Source organism: Caloenas nicobarica, chromosome 3 (assembly GCF_036013445.1).
Source record: "Caloenas nicobarica isolate bCalNic1 chromosome 3, bCalNic1.hap1, whole genome shotgun sequence".
Lineage (NCBI taxonomy): Eukaryota > Metazoa > Chordata > Aves > Columbiformes > Columbidae > Caloenas > Caloenas nicobarica.
This window is the reverse complement of record NC_088247.1, coordinates 28,823,898-28,843,785: the sequence shown is the minus strand read 5'-3', so window position 1 is coordinate 28,843,785 and position 19,888 is coordinate 28,823,898. Positions and strand designations below refer to the sequence as shown.

The window sequence follows — 19,888 nt, the reverse complement described above, 5'->3', positions numbered from 1 at the left end:
GTTTGTTATCATCTCAGTTGTATATCACTCCTTAAAGTTTGTGTAATTATGTTTCATTTATTACTTTTCTTATATTTTGTCCTTTTTCCTTATGATGAATAGCTGTTAAACAGATATCATTACACAGCAGGCGGCCTTACATTCGAGACGTCCTTAAGGAAGTGTGTGACTGATCTAAGGGAAAAGAAGCAGGTTGGATTTAGCTTTAAGATGTGCTTTGTTTCAAAAATCCTCCATAGTCTAGAGCAAAATCTTTGGTATCTTAAATACGAAAAAAATTCCTCTTCAAAAAGCACATTTCATTCCAGTGAGAGTTTTATAATCCAGTGTATACTCCTGTATATTTCTCTCTCAGGGTGGCTTTCATCTTGGAACAATGAGTGCTTTGTATGTTCTTTAGGAAACAGAAATCACCAGCTTCAGTCAGTTGCCCATAATTTGTGACTTTTCAAAATAAAATACTTCTCATGAGCAATATTTGATTATGGCTATTTATAAACAGAAAATAATTTTAAGTGTAGAGACACTCAGAGTAATGAGAAACTTTAGAGAGCAAACAAGTAAATAAGTTTTTCAGATAACTGAGTTTAGAAATACAAAATCTCACTACAGATGCAAAACTCCTAGTAATATAACACTAGTAATGAGATCCATCTTGTTTATATCTGCTTTGCAAAAATTAAGCATTTGTGTAAATCAGTTGTATGTGTTCTACTAATATTGAATGGAGCAACAGGCACTCTCCAACTATGAACTGCCCCTTCATAAAACGAACAGTTGAATTACTTTCTGGAGATTCCAAGGTAGGACAGATATCTAAAGTGGTATGAATTGCTTTCTGGAAGCAGCAGCCTTCCCCCACTGAAAATGGAGAGATCTTAGGTGACTGGACTAGGGGACAGTACAAATAAAAATTGCTTTACTTCATTGTCTGTCCTGGCTGGAATAGGCTGAAGACCATCTTGATTACTTTTGTCATTATTTCGTAGTTGTTCCAGCACAAAGAGACGACTAAGATGTTCATAAATCATGCCTTTAAGTAGATCTATATAAAATTTATTAATTCAAAACCTCCATTTTCATATGCATGTTTCTCAACATGGTCATATAAGGAGCTGATTTGAACCAAGGAAATTTAACAAATAAAAAAAAAAAAGAAAATGGTGTATGATATTACTTTGTTTTGTTGTGTCTAGGATTGTGAATGAGTGCCTGGAGAGCACAGAAACTTATCAAGGAGTTTACATCAGCTAAGGACCTGTCTTAACATATTAGTGTACAAGAATTATTAATAAAAAGCTTAGGGAGACTATTGTTTGAGCAGGGATTGACCAGATAATGATATCTGGATTATTTTAGAAACGAGCTGACTGGTGGCTTTTCATAAGTCCTGCAAGGACACACACACACGCCAGTTCCTTCTTTAATTCTGTCTGCACTACTGGTGTGTGAAGAAATGCATCTAGTGGTCCAATTGGATAGATTAATAAAATAGAGGAGTGTATTAACTCCAATAGACTTTCATGAAGGCTTAGCCATTCTGGTTGTTTTACTATATTCATTCTAGCCTGATCATCAATAGATTAACCTTTCTTATAACACTGTCGCACCCCACCAACTGTGATTTAGCAAGAATGTAATTTATCACTTAATAAGAATGTCCATGTTAACCACAGTGGGAGATTTTATTGGCAGTAAAATCTGCTTTTTCTCTTAGGGAAAATAAAGCCTGTATCCAAGTGGACTGAGAAAGTTTAAGGTTTCTTATAATGACAATGACCTTAGAAAGAACAGAACTTTTCATTTGCAAATGTTTAGTATATGCTGTGGTGGTCCTGAGACATTCTACCCTTACTGGCCAGATATTTTTATGAATAAAAATGCAGACAATGTCCCAAGTAATTTTTTGTGTCCTGAGTAGTAAAAAAGTAGTTCTATTTAGCCCACATTGCACTTATTATAGTCAGGAATAAAGCTCTAAATATGTTCCTTATTGCCCTACCATTTAGTTGTCTTTTTTTTTTTTTTTCTTTTTTAATAATTTCTCTGTGTTATTAACTCTCTTTCAAGCACAGAAGAAAGCTCAAAAGTTGCAGAGCTTCCAGCTCCAATCTTGTCTAAACTACCTGAATCTGGTTTGGCTCCGTTACATGCAACATTCCCGCTCTGTGAAGAAAGATGCCTTGCACTAGAATATCTAGCATAGTATGCTGACAGGGTCGCTTTTCTAAAAGAACTAGGAGTAAAATGCTTTTATTTCTGTCATTGCTTACACAGTCTTGAAGTATCAGTTCATTCTTCCTTACATCTACTCCTGTGAATATAAATCTCAGGCAATAATATGTAGTAGGGATGGGGCCAAAAACTGGCATTAAATGTCTGATATCTTTAAACCAGTAGATTTCTGTAAACCTATGGTAATGAAAATTTTTCATACAACTCTAAAATATTTTAATCATTGAATGACTTCTCCCATAAACTAAGAAAACAAGCAGAAAGGAAAAAGATTACTCTTGTTACTTCAGGTTGTAAATATCCAGGAGGGAGGGATGCTAACGTGATAGGAACATGACTTTAGGTGAATAGATGGTAGAAAGCCCTCTAAAATCAAATATACACTCAAGTGTGTTATTACTATTTTTCTTCTTTTTGATTCACTGTTGTTTAAAATAGAACTAACATTTGTTGGCAACCGTGGAGAGCTATAATTTATTTTTCCTTCATTCTAAGCAAAATCTTACTTCAGAGGTAAATAAATTTGGTTCATTCTTGACAGTGCCTCTAAGGAGAATTCAGAGGAGGGAAGGGAAAGAAAAAAAGTAACATGATATGCTAGACCTGTAGCTTGGGGAAAGCTTCATTGTAAGTGTTCTAAAATTAACAATCACAATATCAACTCTTGGGAAGGGTTTTAGAGAAAATAATCTGAGAAAAGCTCTCTCGGGAGAATTCTGTGAGTTGCCTCCTGGCTGCTTTCTCAAATTCTCTCTGTAGAAACATGCTTTAAGGTACATCAGGAGAAGCAATTTTCAATAGTATTAGTGGTAAGGCAGCTGACTCATATTACATTGAACTCAGAGTCATTTGGCTTATGGAGACAATCAGTTTAACCCACCAGTGAAACCACAGTAACAACAAAGATCTATGCTGATCCAACATCGTATCACAGAAATCACTAAGAGTTCACACACAGATGCACACAGAAGTCAGTGAGTTTTTTTCCCCTATCAGTTTTTCAGAATCTAAAAGAAATAGAACATTTTAATTTTTTTTTATATGTGGCATACACATTGATTGCATCATCTGCTGCATCACCACCAGCATCCACAATCTTCCAGCCAGATGGATGGCCAGATAGCAGGTAATTTGATTTACGTGATACTTTCATTTTTCAGCTTTCCACAGGGAATTCTGCATCTGAGCTTAATGTGATAACAGTTCAAAATCTGTACCTGGTGAAACGTGTGGGACACTTTACACCAAGATGAGCTCATTATGTGACCTGTCCAACACCCACATGTTTGGTGTTACTTGAAGGCCCTGGTAAAGCTTCACTGTGAAAGCGGTTTGAAATGTATGATGCAAAGCTTAGAATCATGAAACACCTAGAAGAAACGTTTCTCAGCTGAAGTGATTGACCTATAGAAGTTAATTCTAAAGCAATAAGGTGCTTGGTCATTGTTAGATAATTATAAAAGCTTCCTTTCTGAATTCTCTATTAGGTTCACAGTAACATCCCCATATCTATTAAATTCATTTTCAGAAAGGAAATATATCAAAAGTTTCCATAACTTCATAAATGAAACAAGAATGCAATAAAATATTCTACTGCCAACATTTTTTTTATTTTAATCAAATTAACATTATATGTAATGTTGTGTTAATGGGCAGTATGCAGATCTAATGGTTCATACAAATTTTCTAGACCACAGCAAAAACATCATCATCAGATGATGCTATTTTGCATTCTCTCTCAAGGATTTTTTTTTTTTTTACAGAATATGCTTAGAGTACAGGTCAGTTCATCATGAAGAAAGTAATGTTATATTGCTGTTTTTCTGAGATGAGCTCCTTAGCAAAGTCCTGGCAAACTCTGAAGAGGCTTGGTCTCTATCTTAGTTACTGTAAACAGAATTAGTTCTTGAGGTAGGGAAGTAAATTGAGAACTTCAGTAGTTATGTAGAAATCTCTGGAAAAGCATATAGCTTTGGGGTGCGTTGAATTTGGCTGGCTGCTAGTCAGTCTCTCTCTCCCTCTTCTCAGAAGATGGAGAAAGTCAGGGGTCTAAATAAACACAGGGACACCACTAGCAAACAGACTCGACTTGGGAAAAATTAAATGTCATGAATTTAATATAGAGTAGGATGGTAAGAAACAAAGACAGAACCTAAAACAATTTCCCCTCCCCACTCTCTTTTTCCCTGGCCTTCACTGCTTTGTTCCCAACTCCTTCACCTGCTTCTCCCTCTCCCCTCCTCCAAGTGGTGCAGGGGAAATGGGGAGTGGGAGGTTGTGGTCATTCATTGTATAACCAATACTTCATATATACATTTATTTATGAGGCAACTTTTTTTTGTTTTTTTGACATGTGTATTATGGCAATACGATAATGTGTGGACAAATGTGTAAAATAAGAAAAAAAGATGCACAGAAATTGAGGCAGTTAAGTTTGAAAGTTATAAGTTCTGAACATTCAAAACTTTATAAACATCACAGTGTAACTTGAAAATAAAATAGATTTCATTTTTCAAAGTAATGTTAGAAGGGTCAGGATTTTGGCTTGCTCTTGTATTCTTGAGAAATAGTAATTTCAGTTGAATAAAATAATGTTTGTCTTTTTTATTTTTTCTGTGAATAATCCTACTTAAAAGGGCAAAAATGATGCATTGGCTTCCAGTAAATTGGAACTTATGATCCAAAAGGTTGGCTGTTAGAGACTGAAGTATGATAATGGGTGCAAGTTTATTTGGCACTATAGATGAATTTTCCCAATAAATTTTCAAAGCTTTAAGAAAACATGTTGTAATCATATGCATATTTAAAATGAATCCGTGATCTTCCTAATTTTTTCTTTGAAATTAAAGAGATTCTGAAGAAGTTTGTTGTGTTAACACTGCTCATGAAGGTCATGCCTCAGTAGTGCTAAGTTAAGGGTCACGTATTTCATAGGAAACTTCTCTAATAATCCTGAAGGTGGTTGAATTATCGAGTCTTCCATGCTCTTCCTTTTTTCTTTCCAAGCTGCCATATGAGCATCGATGAAATGAGTGATAAGGTCCACGTTTGATCGATTTTTCACTTTTTTAAATTTAGAAAGTAAAACTTCCAATCACATTTGAAGTCAAGAATTATGGTAGAGATAATAGAGGTCTGATTCCAGTGGAAGTTAAAAACGAAAAAGTTGCCTCGCAAATGTCAAGGCACCTTGTGGTCCAAGATGATTAAAACTAAACTGTTTGCTATATGAATCCCAAGGTGCTGCTATATCTCAGTTTCCATGACATTTAGCCAGTGACTTTTCATAGCTTGTTAATAATGTATAGCAATCCCAGTGTAAATTTGCAGTGACAGAGCTGGCCTGTTACAGTAGAGCAGTTAACTAGATTTATTTTGAACAGAAAATGCAGATTTGAAAAAGAAAAAGTCATGACAAATGTCAAAAAAGCATTGCACATTTACAAAACCATTTTAGCCAAGACAGTTGGTCAGGAGAGGTGCTTTTCACATTGATCTATTATTCTGCCCAAAGTCCTAATTACCTAACTGAGAAGTATTAACAAAGCATTGCCCCACTCATCAAGGTTAACACTCATGAAGAAACATTGATGTCTCAAACAGTAGTATGGACTGGTCTATAAATTTCATTGATTTTACCAGGCTGAATGAGTCACACAGGCAGGTAAAGGTTACGTCGTAAGTGCTCTCTTACAAGTACAATTGCTGTTAATCGTTGCTCCCAGATAAACCTGATAATCTTCTGTGTTGTAGAAAACATGCTTTTTTTCCTGAAACTTATATCTCACAAATACACAAATTATTCATAAGCTGCAAAAGGTCACAAGGCGGATGAAGAAAGAGAGGGAGAAAGAAGGAAAAGGGTACAGATAAAAAATAGACTCAAAAGATGAGTTACAAAACAAACTCAAAGAGCAATGAGTTACAACAGCATATGAATTAGAGTTGAAGGTAAAACTTTGGCTGACATTTGGGTTCTTGCACATTTTCTCTGAGGATGAAAGTTTACTCACATAGAAGAAATTTTACTATGACTGCAGCTATAATTGTCACAGATCAAAATTAATTGGATTCTCTTAAGAGATTATTAATCAGTCACTTTGCAGTTGATTTAAATGTAGTATTTGGTGTAGTAGAAATGCATGCATGCCAGTAACCCTCAGAATGCAGAATTAGCTTGAACAAAAAAAAAGTTTTGACAACAGTTATCACTGCTACTTTTTTTACAGGAGTTTTACATAGGACATCTTGGGATTTTATTAAAATCTTCATCTAGGAGTTGAAGTCTCTTGTTGATTTACTCATTCTTTATATGGAAATATGTTGGCAAAAATACAGATATTTTGGCAAGCCCAAAATTGTTATTACAAAACTCTGATTAGGCTTGAATAACTCCACTTCTGTGTAAAATATTTGAACAAGTCTGTGAAGTTCCCTTACCTCTTCTCTGATCGATCTTTCCAATACTGATACAAATATGGAATTTCTAATTTGTGTAGAAGCAGTTGTACATTTTTTCTTTGTTTAAATAACTGGAAAGTTAAAAACAAACAAACAAACCAAAACACACAGAACCAAAACTTACGTACTTATATAACAAGCTAGTAAAATAACTTAAGTGTCTTATTTATCATAATTTTCAGGAGCAGAGCAACTTTGAGGATGTTTTAGATTTTTCTGCCATTAGTGTTTTGATCAATAATCACGAAACAAGAGAGTTTATAGACAGAGTTTATACTGAAGTGTGAGGATCTCATAAAATACGCAGATATTCAAAGAGATTTTGCCTGAGCTGTGTTCTGATTCATTAATACATTCCTCTGCTGCTCTTTTAGCTTTAATCTCAAAAAAAGATTGTTGCTTTAATGCGGAAACATGAATGTTCTCGGGTTCACTCTGACAAGCTCTGGACTAATGGAAAAATAAGCATTTTCTCAGTGCGAGTTCTGTGAATTCTTTAGAAGTATTTCTACCTTATTATCAATTCATAAATCATAATGTACAACCTTAATTATTTGATTAGATATAATGAAGAACAAGACTGCAGATGTGGGATCAGTCTCACATGTGCAGCAGCTCCTGCATTAGATCGTTCAATGTTATATATAGAGCAAGTATTTTTCTTATTACTAACAATTAGCCCATTTCTGACCCACTGTATAGCCAGCCTTGGGGAGGATGTCTGCAACACTGTGAGACAGGGCTGCTTAAATCATGTAGAGGCATTTTATCTGACCTTTGATTGATAAAATATCAATAATGTTACAATTTCCTGTAGTTCTGTAAATCTGTCAATTTTATAGTAATAAATGCCTAAATTCTGGTTTAAGATTACTGTATCTGTGAATGTTTCTCAGGGCCTGATTCATCTTTTCTAAATAGGTCAGCAAAGTGCATATAGACAACACCCTATTAACTCTGCTGTCTTTCTGTATCTATACAACTGTCTCAATTCTTCTTCATATTAATGTCAGTCCCTTAGACAACTAAACTCATCCTCAGTGAATCATCTTTCTTTTTGCCTGAACTGTGCAGCTAGGCCAGCTTCAGGCTTGCCAATTGCTTTTATACTGAGTCCATTACAGACCCATTCTCCAGCCCCTTTCCTGCCTGTTCCCTAATTATGTATAATGCCTCACTCAATTTAAATGTCCAAGCTGCTTTTGGCAAAAGGCCTTCAGTGCATAAGTATTCTCTCTATTGTTACTGACTCGAAGTACCACAAAGCCCTGTGAGGCAAGGACAAAGAGCAGCTTCTATCACCCATAGTGAATCATAATGAAAACCATAGTGAAAATCATCTTAATAAAGCTAGAATGCTGGATATAACAAAATAAATTTTCCCAACATAACTCTGCTATTCAGGACCCAGGCAGCAATGGTTTCTGTGACTGAATCTTCCTAGGTATCTGTGACCACTTGTGGTAGCAGGTATGAGTGAAAGCTACAAACGTTTGATTTTTTTTGCCAGCTAGCTCTCTGAGAAAAACAATCTTCGATGTCACCAGTGCCTAGCATGACAGTCTCTGTTTTCTCAGCACTTTGGGGGATGGTAAGAGTGAAATAATATGTTATGGATAACTAATGGACTTCTCAAACTGTACATCTCACTGGAAGCTGAATTTGAAAACTCAGTTGTGACAGAAGCATGACGTCTTTAGAAGAATAGAGCTGGAAGTATCTCTGCTTTATCAGTCCCAACACCCTCCAGAGATGCAAGGGTATAGACAAGAAAGAGGAAGCCTAAGATGGACTAGCCCTTGGTATTGGAGAGACTGAAGAGTGGCATGGAGGATCAGGAAATTGTTCTTCTGCAAGAACAGACAGTCTTTGTCCCAGAGCTGTTGCTATTTAGACTTTTAGATGAAAAGAGTGTTAAAAATAGTCATGTCCCTAATGCCGTATCGTTAGAGCACCAGCTATCTTTACCTCCAGTTGAGCAGTGCCATGACAACTTCATCTCCCAACTTCATCCCCCAAAGAGAAGGGCCTCACACTTCTATCCTTACTGTTTCTTTTTGTCCTGAAAATATTATTTAAAAAACTCATGCTTTTTAAACTTTCCTTCCCTTCTCTTCTTATATTGAGTGAAATAATTCTTGACCAACAAGTTAATCTCACTTATTTATCTTTAATGTGTACATTTTAGCCAATAGCCCAAAGGGCAAGCATAAAGAGGAAGCACCTTCAAACTGATGTGCACTTTGCTCCTGATTTAGGAATTTTGGCTTGGAAGTGTCTAAGATGTTATAGTTACACTTCAGAATCATTTTGACTCACAGGTTTCCTAGGTGGCTTGGGATGCATTTTACCAGATGGGTGGTGAAACTGGCTACTGATTCTAAATCTGTGTACGTGTTTTGCAGGCAGTTTAGACACTGAGAGGCAGGTACACCTCTTCCTTTCATTTCTGTTCTTCATTGTGCTACTTAATAATCGTGCTATTGAAACAGCATTTGTCATAACCAAGGCAAATGCCCATTTATTTAACTACGGGACCTTCAAGGTCATCTTAAGAAGCTCCTGCATTCATTGTAGAAGACAGAATTTCCATTCCAGCTGAGATTAATGAGTGAAGAAAGATTGCAAAATTGAAAGTTTGCAGATATCATTTCATCACAGTTTGCAGTTAATGTCAAGATGCAGGTTGAAAACTGCAAAGAACTGGCTCATACAGATGCATAGGAGGTTTAACAGTGATTAGCTGACCATGTTTTTCTGGAAGAAGGAAATTAACTCTCATCTTCTACATCTTCTACACTACACTAAGCATTTTGCTGAGACACTTATTCCCATTTCTGTTCCTTACTGCATTGTAGAAATACTAAAGCTATATTCTTCTGTTTCAAATCCATGCAATTCAATAGAATTTTTTCAGTCTTCTGTTCAGGTATTGCATTGCATGTGCCCAAATTAAGATGATCACTCCTGATAATGACTGATATAAAAGTAAAACTGAAAGGGACTATATTTGCAGCATGTTATCTCAGTATTTTATATGAGAGAAAAAAAGCTGTAGAGAATGATAGAAAAGAGAAAGACCATTGCCATCATCCCTATAAACTGGTCATAATTAAATTGTGAATGCATTTATCTTACAGAAAACAAGAAGTATTTTTTTGCTGCTTTCGGTACTGAACTTTTGATCTTGTGCTGATACCTTTGAAACTTTAAAAGCTCATACTTCACAATGTATTAGCTTGCTTTATTAGATAAGCTCTAAAAGTTATTTGCTGCTAAACCTACAAATGCATTTACTTATAAAGGCATAAATTATATTTTAATAAATGGTAATCAATGTACAAGATTTGCAGTGATCATATCTTGATATGAAAGCTATCTAAACCCCCCTGGTTTTCATTTGCAGAATATACAAATGTGTTCCAGAGTATTTGAGTTAAATTTAATGTTATTTATAGCATAAGAACTGTGTTCTGTATCTACTTAAAATTTCTAATATCAGTTTTATGTAAATTATATTGTTTCTGTGTCTCCTAATGCTTAAAAAGAGATGACAGAAGGGAGGGGAGGATGTAGATAGGCAGAAGAGAACTATAAATTTATGAAAAAAGGAACATGAATGAAGGTAAGAATGTAGAAAAAATAAGAAATTATGGAAGTGCTTGTCATACCTTAACAAGCGTTAACTTCATTAACACTCCTAACAAAGCATACAATTTATTGCAATTTTGGGAAATTTGAGAAAGCTGCTGAGATTAAGGTGTTTTTTTTATGACTTACAAATGCCAGCAACTTGCTTACTGCTAGTTGTTTCATAATTGCTCAGAATCGTTTAGTTGATAGAGTGCCTGTCTCTGCAGTCATGAAGCATCTTTTATATCTAATTATGCTATCTGAACACAAGCAAACTGAACACTGCAGTATTGTAGCATTTAGAAAAAATAAACCACAATAGTATGTGAAATACTTGCAACATTCTTAAATAGTCTTTAAGTTTAATGATGGTCTGACTTAGGAAAAAGAGTGCCTTATGCAAATTGACATATTTGGGATGTGATTTACTGAATATGTAAGTGCTTTAATGGCTTTATGTTTTCCACCAAAAATATCAATTTGTAAGACAATGTAATATTTTTTATTTATTTTCTTTGTTGGTGATGACACCATCATTCTGTATAGTATTATACACTTAATAAATATTTGGAAAGTTTTCAGTATAAAAGAGATTATTTTACCAAACCTTTATACATATAAATATATATAAATATACTTCATGTTACAGCTCTATTTTTCTACTTTAGTGTCTATAGAGTTAGGCCCGTGGCCTAACTCTGTATATATAGTTTGTGTCTCTGAAGTCTCAAGCCTTGCTGAGTAGAAAATCATCTGAAACTCATCTAAGCTGTAGGTCATCCTGTAGGTCATCCGAGAAGCTGATTCCATTCTATTGATTCTTTCCATTAGAGTTATATCAACCTGCTCCACTAGTCACTCTTGCTCCACCTAGTTATGACCACGATAACTCTGTAAACTGCTTCTGGCTTTACTGGTTTCTACTCTTTAGAAAGTATACATGTCACAAATGTACCCATGTTTTTGAGTTTTACAGATAAAAGTCAAGCCTGTCCATCTTATTTACACATGGGTATAGTTATTCTGTTCAGAATTTTTACATAATTAATGTTCCAGTTTATGTTGTAATCTTTTTTTTAAAGGTAAGTGGACTTTAAACTCTCACAGTATTCCCTGTGAACAATTGCCTTTTTTTTTTTTTTTTTTAGTAGACTATTCTTTCCATTAGTTTATAGGCGTTCATCCTTCCCACATCTGGGAGAAGTCATTCCCTTTTTTTTTTTTTTTTTAATATGGTATAAAGCCAGTGGAAAGACAAAGGTATCTGCGGAAAGTTGTTTAGGCTTGCATTAAACACCATCATCCTCTGTGCTTCTTATTCCAGTAAGCATAATAGAATTCTAGGGTTATTACAGTTAGGTACGTGAAGTTAGGTGGCATTAATCCAGTTCTAAACCCTAGGCTTTGATGCTTGCCAGTAGGATGAAAGGACAAACTGTACCGTCTCCGTATATTTTGCTTGATGTTTTGTTGCCAAAGAACTATTCAGGTGCCCTTATGGTTCACTCATTAAGCCTTATCCACGTTCTTTCACACATTATAATTAGATATTTGAAAAATAGTAGTGGGTGCGTCAGTTTATACATTGTCCAAGCAATGTGCCATCACTGTCAGCTGTAGCTGATGTAGATTTGGCTTGGTAGATTCCAAATTCCCATTACTCAGAGTGTATTCCGTGTAAGATTAAATATATATCTTCTAATAGTCAAGGCAGAAATAAACCAAAACATAATTGCAAATACAGAGTGTAATGATCCTTCAAGAAGTGTTACATGTACCTGTTCTGTGGTCTATCATTCTTCCCTTTTTGCTTCAGGATCTGGAAAGTTAAGGTAGACACTGCAGATATTTAATTTCAATGATATGTTTTGTATTCGTACAATGTAGTACCTTGAGGAATAAGTGATGTGACTATTCTAATTTACTCAAAGGTAATTCGTTAATGTACTCATCTTCCTCTAAGTGGGGCATAATGTTTTATGCTCTTCGTTAGAGCCAAGACAACATGCAAGATGTGTACCACCTGGTTGCTAACAGGAGTTTTTGGATACACTGTCTCATGTAAATTATATCCATGTACAAAACATCTTAAAAAAGTAAATGTTGTAAATACCATTATGTGGCCCTGTTTTGCAGAACATATTTGAGTATGTCTGTAAAGATGTGCAGGTGTGTGCAAGGATGTCTCTCAATGATGAGATCAGTAAGATTTTTGATCTTCATTAGAGGTCTTGTGAATCTGTTTGAATCAGATGTATAGTTACATGTTGAAGTCATACCAAAATATTTTGGTATTAATGATCACATAGAATTTATGAGGAAAAAAAAATCATTTTTTCATGATGACTAATACTTGAAAACTAGAATGATAAAGCATGGTTCCTGAAGTTTAGCTTTTATGCTGTAGTTACATTTAATTGTTCAACATTTCTTAACAAGCAGTTTTCCGTGCACAGACTGCAGTTACTTAGCTAAATAAACAGACAGTCTCCCATTAAGAAGGGTTTGTACTCACCTTGCTAGAACCAGGAAACTGAATTGAGACTGTTTGGTTTGATTATGATCCAGATGTGAAACTCGTGACTGAGGTTTGACATCATAAATCCTCTAAAAGATCACCATGGATTACAGTGTGAAACTTAGAAGACTTCGAGTAAAATACTTCTTAAAACAGAAAGAAATAAATGAGATTGTGTGCTGTTAATGCTGATAATTTATACAAATTGTTTCCACACTGCTGTTAATGCACATATTTTATACAAATTGTTTCCACACAAAGTATATTTTATCTAATGGTTATGTGTAGTATAACACTTTGGAATATTGTTTGCTTCAGGTGTCTCGCTGGATTTTCTGGACAGTTTTGTGAAATAGAACTTAATGAGTGTAATTCATCACCTTGTCTACATGGCTCAACCTGTGAAGATCATATAAATGGATACACTTGTAAATGTCAACAAGGTAACTGACATCAGACAGAACAATCTTACACAATTATACTTTTTGAATTATCAGTGTTGCTATTGAGAAAATTGGTAAATTATATCAAGCTCTTAATTTGTATATAATCTACAAGGTACAAAACTATTATCTCTTTGACAAGCGTTTTAAATGAAATCTAAAGAGAATTAACTACTCTAATAAGCACGTTAGAAAGACCTAAAACTAAAACCAGCACATCGATTCTGAGGAATTATCTGGAGCTGGGTTTATTGTGTATGTTCTTTGCTAATGTAACTTACTGACCAAGCAGTAGAATAGGCAATGTGTAGCAACTAGATAATTTAGCTAGTTACAGAATAAGATTGCCTGAAAAGAAATTCAGAACATTTTAGCCAACATTTATTATTGTTATTGTTGTTGTCACACAAACCCATGCTTAGGCCTTCTGGCAGGGATGAAATTTTCTGGAAAATTATGAACAGAATGAAAATAAGCACTTTCTAAAAAAAAAGTGGGAGCTGTTTTCTTATGCTAACATAGATAACTTAAAAAGGTATAAGAGGTTTAGTATTTATACAAAAGCAAAAGTCACAATCAGCCTGCCTTGTCACAAAATCACAAATTTAATCTGTTCAGGACTACTCAGTGTCTCCTGTCATGTCTATTAACAAAGAGCCTTTTGTCAACATAAGCAGAGTATAAATAAATGCCTTGGAGCATACTGCTCCATAATTCAGTTACTCTTAATTTAAGAGTTATACTAGTACTTACCTCCTAAAACTTTAATTTTTCCATTTAAGCCTATTATTTCCTATTGCACTGACTGGCACTGCTAAATGCATTATTTGTTGGTATTTGTCCAAGATTTCTTAGTGATTATTTTAGAAATTGCTTAGAAATATTCTTGACAATAAGTATTCTCTTCACCCATGATATCTTCATGCAAATAAATTCAATATCAATAAAATCAGATTTTATTTTACATATTTTTTTTAATTCTGAAGTGTCCCTACTGCAATTTACAAAACTACATGTAAGAGATTTTATTTTTTCAAGTATGCAAGATACTGAAGCAAGAGCGTGTGTGTATGTTTGTGTGTGTGTAGTGAGAGTCAATATGGACAGTTTATTCATACTGAGGAATGATACTCTAATACATGAGACTTAAATAGAAGTATCCTTGTCTTAATCTTAGGACTAACTTGCTCACAGATTAATATTTTTATAGCAACTTTTTTTTTTTAATGTCTAAGAGATACTCAATAATCCAGGAAGACATTATAGTCTTGATGTATGAACCACTGAGTGAAAAATTTCTGGACTTCGCCATACAGAGGGTCAGAATTCATGATCATAATGGTCCCTTCTGATCTTAAAAGCCTGAGTCATGACCTATCTTCAGTACTGTTTATCTTTTTTCCTCTCAGTGCAGTTTTACACAGTGGAATTCTACCTGGATAAAACTGCATGTCCTGTCACTCTACCTCGTACTGCATATGGCTAGATATTATTTTACCAATACAGATGACTTAAAAATGTAAAAGATATATATATATTTGCCATTTCAGTGATTCACACAGAATACATTGTCGAGTTTAAAATTTTTCTCCATATTTTTAAAGCTAGTAATACTTTCAATATATTTGAATATAGACATTTAAAAATTGCTTGCCAGCCAAGGACTGTGGCTGCTATCTGTATGCAACTGTACATGGAAATGCTTGGTATAAGTAGAAGAAGCTTCTCGGGGGCCTTGGAACTCACTCCTGATGCCAACATGATTTAAACACCTTCCAACCCAAGAATAAACTGCCCTTCTTTTACACTTCTTTTATTAATAACATTCATTAGTAGGGGTGAAAGATCTCTACATGTTTTCTTTAATAGAAAAAGACACAGTGAAAGAGATGCATGTGTTAGGTATGTGTATCATGGTTACATACCTTGCTTTTTTTAGTTAATGTGGTATTTTCAAGTGTCATTTGAGTTACATGGCTTCTGAAACATCTGAAGGAAGGTTACAACTCAGAAACTCAGTGTATTTGGATAAGCAAGGAAACCATTGGGAAAAATAGCTTTTTGGAAAGTTGCAGAACTGAATGAAGAGATTGGAAGATAAAGAAAAAATCTCTTCCAGAGACAAAAAGTAGAAAAGCTTGGAAAAACTCTGCTTTTGTTGCAGGCTACTACTATTCACCTATGATAGGTCTTGGATTTCTCTGCTAAGCTTCGCCTATAGAAATGTGAAGATGGGATTGACTATTTTTGGATCTGTAAAGGCAACTATGGGCAAGAACTTTCCACAAGGCAGAAAGTCTGAGATATCCAGCAACAGATCCACAGTTGGAATTTAATGAAATGGAAAAGGGAAAGTGGCAAGACAGAAGGAGGAACAAGGCAGATGATTGCAGCTTTCCAAAAAACCCAGAGAACAAAATGCAGCATGTGGTGACAGCATGTGATACCAGAAAAGGGTATTAATTTAGCTCTGACAAACCTACTATGTAATGGATCATGAATTTTGTCAGCTAGTGTCCCAGTAGCAGGCCCCATACTCTTAGAATAATAGATGCATGTTCAGGATCTGTGGCTGCATCTGCAGGCTGTTCAGGTGCAGAAGCAGCACAGAGAGATGTAAACTATATTCTAACAGCATCTCAGACAGCTCAAAAGCAACAACAGCAGCAGTTAGAACTAATAGCAACCTCACAGCTGAAGTGTTTAGCTGGGGCAGGCTGCACTTCTACCAGGGCAGATAAACCAGGACTGGAATGTAACTATTTGATGCATGCTCTGAGGCAAATACAGGACAGAAGCAACGAGATTTGTATCAATCAAGGACTGTTTTTTGGTGGTGGTGGTGGTGGTGGTTTTGTTTTTTTTTTGTTGTTGTTGTTTTGTTTGGTTTGGTTGGTGGGTTGTGTGGGGGTTTTTTGGGGAGGGGTTAGGCCGTGGGGTTTTATTTGTTTAGAAATGGGAAAATTTAATTGGAGAAATAACAAACCTGCAATGGGTGGTGGGAATATCATGACAGAAGGTCTGGTGTTCTTCAATAATTTGGCATATTTCACAAAATTCTAGGTTTATTTTGTTTAACTGTAACTATTTTCATGTATCTAAATGCTCAGCTTTCCTTCCCCAGTGTGGCAATAATACACAAAATCAATGAATGGGATAAAGAAGTCAAAAATTAAGATAGGCAATTCCATACTCTTTCAGTTCAAATTTTGGCTTTTGTTGCACTATCCAGATCTGGAATGAGATAAGTTTCAGGGAGTGTTTTACCCTTGCTAATTCTTAGCCACAAGAAAGATAACAGTACAGATAATTCTGTAGGTGAATGGCAACCCATCAAGTCAGTTAATTCAGTAATGAAATAATATATTCAGGTTTTACTCTTGTTTGGTTACTTATGTGTCTACAGAAATAGAAATCAGCAAATATCAGCTTTCCTGGAGTGGAGTATAATTATAAAGTCCTTTTAGTTTGGATTGTGCTTGTTTATTGTTAAACTATTTATTGTCTTTTTGCTGCTTTGAGAAACCATAGCACAAAACAGTTCATACACATCTTATACTATATATTATATTTGTGTGTATATGAGGATTGATTATAGTTACCCATAGCTTTTTTTAGATTGACGCTTAATAAATGGATTTAGATTTTAATGGGTGTCTGGTTTTTTGTTTGTTTGTTTTTATTCCTGACAGGATGGGAAGGCCTCCACTGTGAACTGGATGTTGATGAGTGCATATCCAACCCCTGCATACATGGCATCTGTGTTCAGAAGGATCCCAGCTTTGGTTATTCCTGTTTTTGCAAGCCAGGATTTGTGGTGAGATGCTGACATTCTTTCTTGTCTTTCCCTTAACCTGATTATTCATTGTTGCACAGAAAATACTGGATGTAATCCCTTTTCTTTGTAACCCCATTCAGACAAAACCTGGCCTTTCTGAAGAATACAATATTTTAGTAACCATCCTTTTTTTTAATTTTGTTTGTCTGTTTTACTAAAAGGAACTCTAGTATTCCAGATAAATAATTACCTAATATCCATAAAAAGTGGAAAAGTGTGAGCGTATATAATGGCTTTGTCAGTAATCAGAATATTTTTAAACAGTAACTAATTTTTTTACATACCTATTAATATTTTTATTTCACATACCAATTAATATTTTTATATACTAAGAGAACTCATACTTGAAACTATTGCACACAGACAGATATTTTGAAAACAAGTTCCCTGAAACTAAATTAAGCCTTTGAATGCTTGACGCTGTAGGCTTTGGTCCTATGTTTTATTCTCTGTGTTTAACATACCAAAAGAATCCTTTGAGGGTGGCTAAATACCAGTGCTGTGTTCATCTAAGGTTGAAATTTCCATGCTGCCACCACCTTTTTATGCCAGTTCTTTCTGTAGTTGAAAACATGCAGTTGGTAGCTATGCTTTGAGCTTTTGCTTTACTTCATCACACTTCAGGTTTAGCTTGATAGAATCATTTAATAGTTTGGGGTTAGTAAAAAAGGGGAGAAAGGAGTATATAATTTTTTTTTTTTGAGATTTATTTTTCTTACTTCAGTAATTCTTATCTCTACAACTCCAAGCTTGAAATTATTTGAATACCTTTTCTTTATAAATGGTAACAGTGATGCTTATTTTAATATATATGCACCATTTATTTGGTGTATTTACGCTTGTAAAATAGAAGGAACAGGTTATGGCAAGTAAGATTAAGATTTACCTTCATAGATTCTCTTCAACCAAGTCAAGAAAGAAATTAGTAACTTCTCAGACATTAGCCAGTTTCAGGGCTTCTTTCTGCAGCAGAAAATGAGGCTCACCAGGGCCTTGACAATAACATGTTGAAGTCTAAAATACCTGAAGATTTTTGTGTTAATGCTCTTATCACAGGACATTTCTAAGTCCGTCACACAAGCCCCCACTAAACATTCAGAGGGGAACTTCCAGTTCAAATCAAACTTCATACCAAGTGGTCCACCATTAGTAGTAAATGAGGACAGGGCTGTCTTCTTTGTGTGGTACAAATGTGGCACCAAATAATGGAAGCCTGTATAGGTTACCTGTATAGGTACCTGAAACGGGCATATTTTCAAGAAGTTTACATCCACTTCCAGAATAAGAGGTTATGAGTTCCCTGAACCTGCATCCATACTTTCCACAATCCAAAATGTGGAGAAAGGAGTCCATGTAACCTTGTTAACCTCTATGTAACCATAAGTCTTTCCTAGACTCAGAGGACTCATATCTGAATGCAGCAGTAGCAAGGCATCCTTGATTTTTTGTTTGTTTGTTTAGTTGGTTGTGGTTTTCGGTTGGTTGGTTGGTTTTGGTTTTTTGTTTGTGGTTTTTTTTTTTTTTCTTTTTTCTTGTTCTTTTGGTTTGGGTTTTTTGTTTGTTTTGGTTTGTTGTTGTTTGCTCAAGGTTTTTTTGTTGTTGTTATTGCTGTTGTTTTGGGCTAGGCCTCACTCCTGGTATTAATTTAAATGAGAAAAAGTAGAATACCACTGCATTCTGGATTTAGAGACTTCCAGTTCCACCAACTTCTTCATTGTTCGTCTCCTATTTGCTTATAATGCAGAGTCATCATTCTGGGAGCAGTAGATTATTTACGTAAGATATCCCTATAGAAGTGGACACAGAAAGGATTGTGTGGAGGCAGAGATTTTCTCTAAATTAAGAAAACTTTTCTCATATTCCTCTGGGGAATAATAGAATGAAGGTAAAGGTCTATTTGAATGTGTTAGTGGATTCATATCTTGGTTTTACTAGGAAGCCCAGAACTGGATGCAGAATCCCAGGTGTGCCCTCACCACTGGTGAGTAAATGTGAGGGCTCACCTCGCTCAACCTGTTGACAATGGTTTTCCTAATGCAGCCCAGGATTTTGTTGGTCTTCTTTGCTACAAGTGCACGTTCCTGGCTCCTACCCCTAGGTCCTTCTCTGCAAAGCTGCTTTCTAGTGTGTCAGCCCCAAGTATTTATTGGTGTGGGGGGTTTTCTACCCCAGGTGCAAGACTTTGCATTTCCCTTTACTGAGTTTCCTGAGGTTTCTGTTGGCAGACTCCTTCAATCTCTCAAAGCCAGTATAGATGACAACAAACTCATCTGGCATATCAACAACTCCTCTAAATTTTGTATCACATGAAAACTTGCTGAGGATGCACTCTGTCCTAGCATCCATTACTAAAGAGCTTAAGTAGCATTGGACCTAGTGTGAAGCCTTGGTGTACATCATTAATGACTGGCCACCATCAGGGCTTCATGCTCCTGATTGCTGAATAGAGACCATTGAGCCTGGTAATTCAGTCAGTTTTCAGTCCATCTCACTGTCCAAATATCTAGTCCATCCTTTGTCAGACACTCTGTGAGGACATTATGACAGAAAGTGTTGAAGGACTCATTGAAGTTTACAGACAACATCCACTGCTCTAACGAGCCAGTCATCTCTTCTTAGAGTCCTATTGGGTTGGTAAAGTACTATTTCCCCTTCGAAGCTTCATGCCAACTATTTCTAATCATCCCCTTGTCCTTCCTGCACCTAGAAATGTCTTCCAGGTGCCATTACTTCATCACCTTCCCCGGAACTGGGGTGAGG

General features: G+C 35.4%; 1 protein-coding gene across 1 annotated transcript in view; it reads left to right on the top strand.

Moving 5' to 3' along the window:
* EYS (eyes shut homolog) overlaps positions 1–19,888 on the top strand; it is an 826,250-nt gene that overhangs the window by 425,625 nt on the left and 380,737 nt on the right. Inside the window, exons 29-30 of the mRNA XM_065631328.1 lie at positions 13,166–13,290; positions 16,983–17,107. Coding sequence (XP_065487400.1) covers positions 13,166–13,290; positions 16,983–17,107 — 250 coding nt within the window. The remainder of the gene's footprint in view (positions 1–13,165; positions 13,291–16,982; positions 17,108–19,888) is intronic.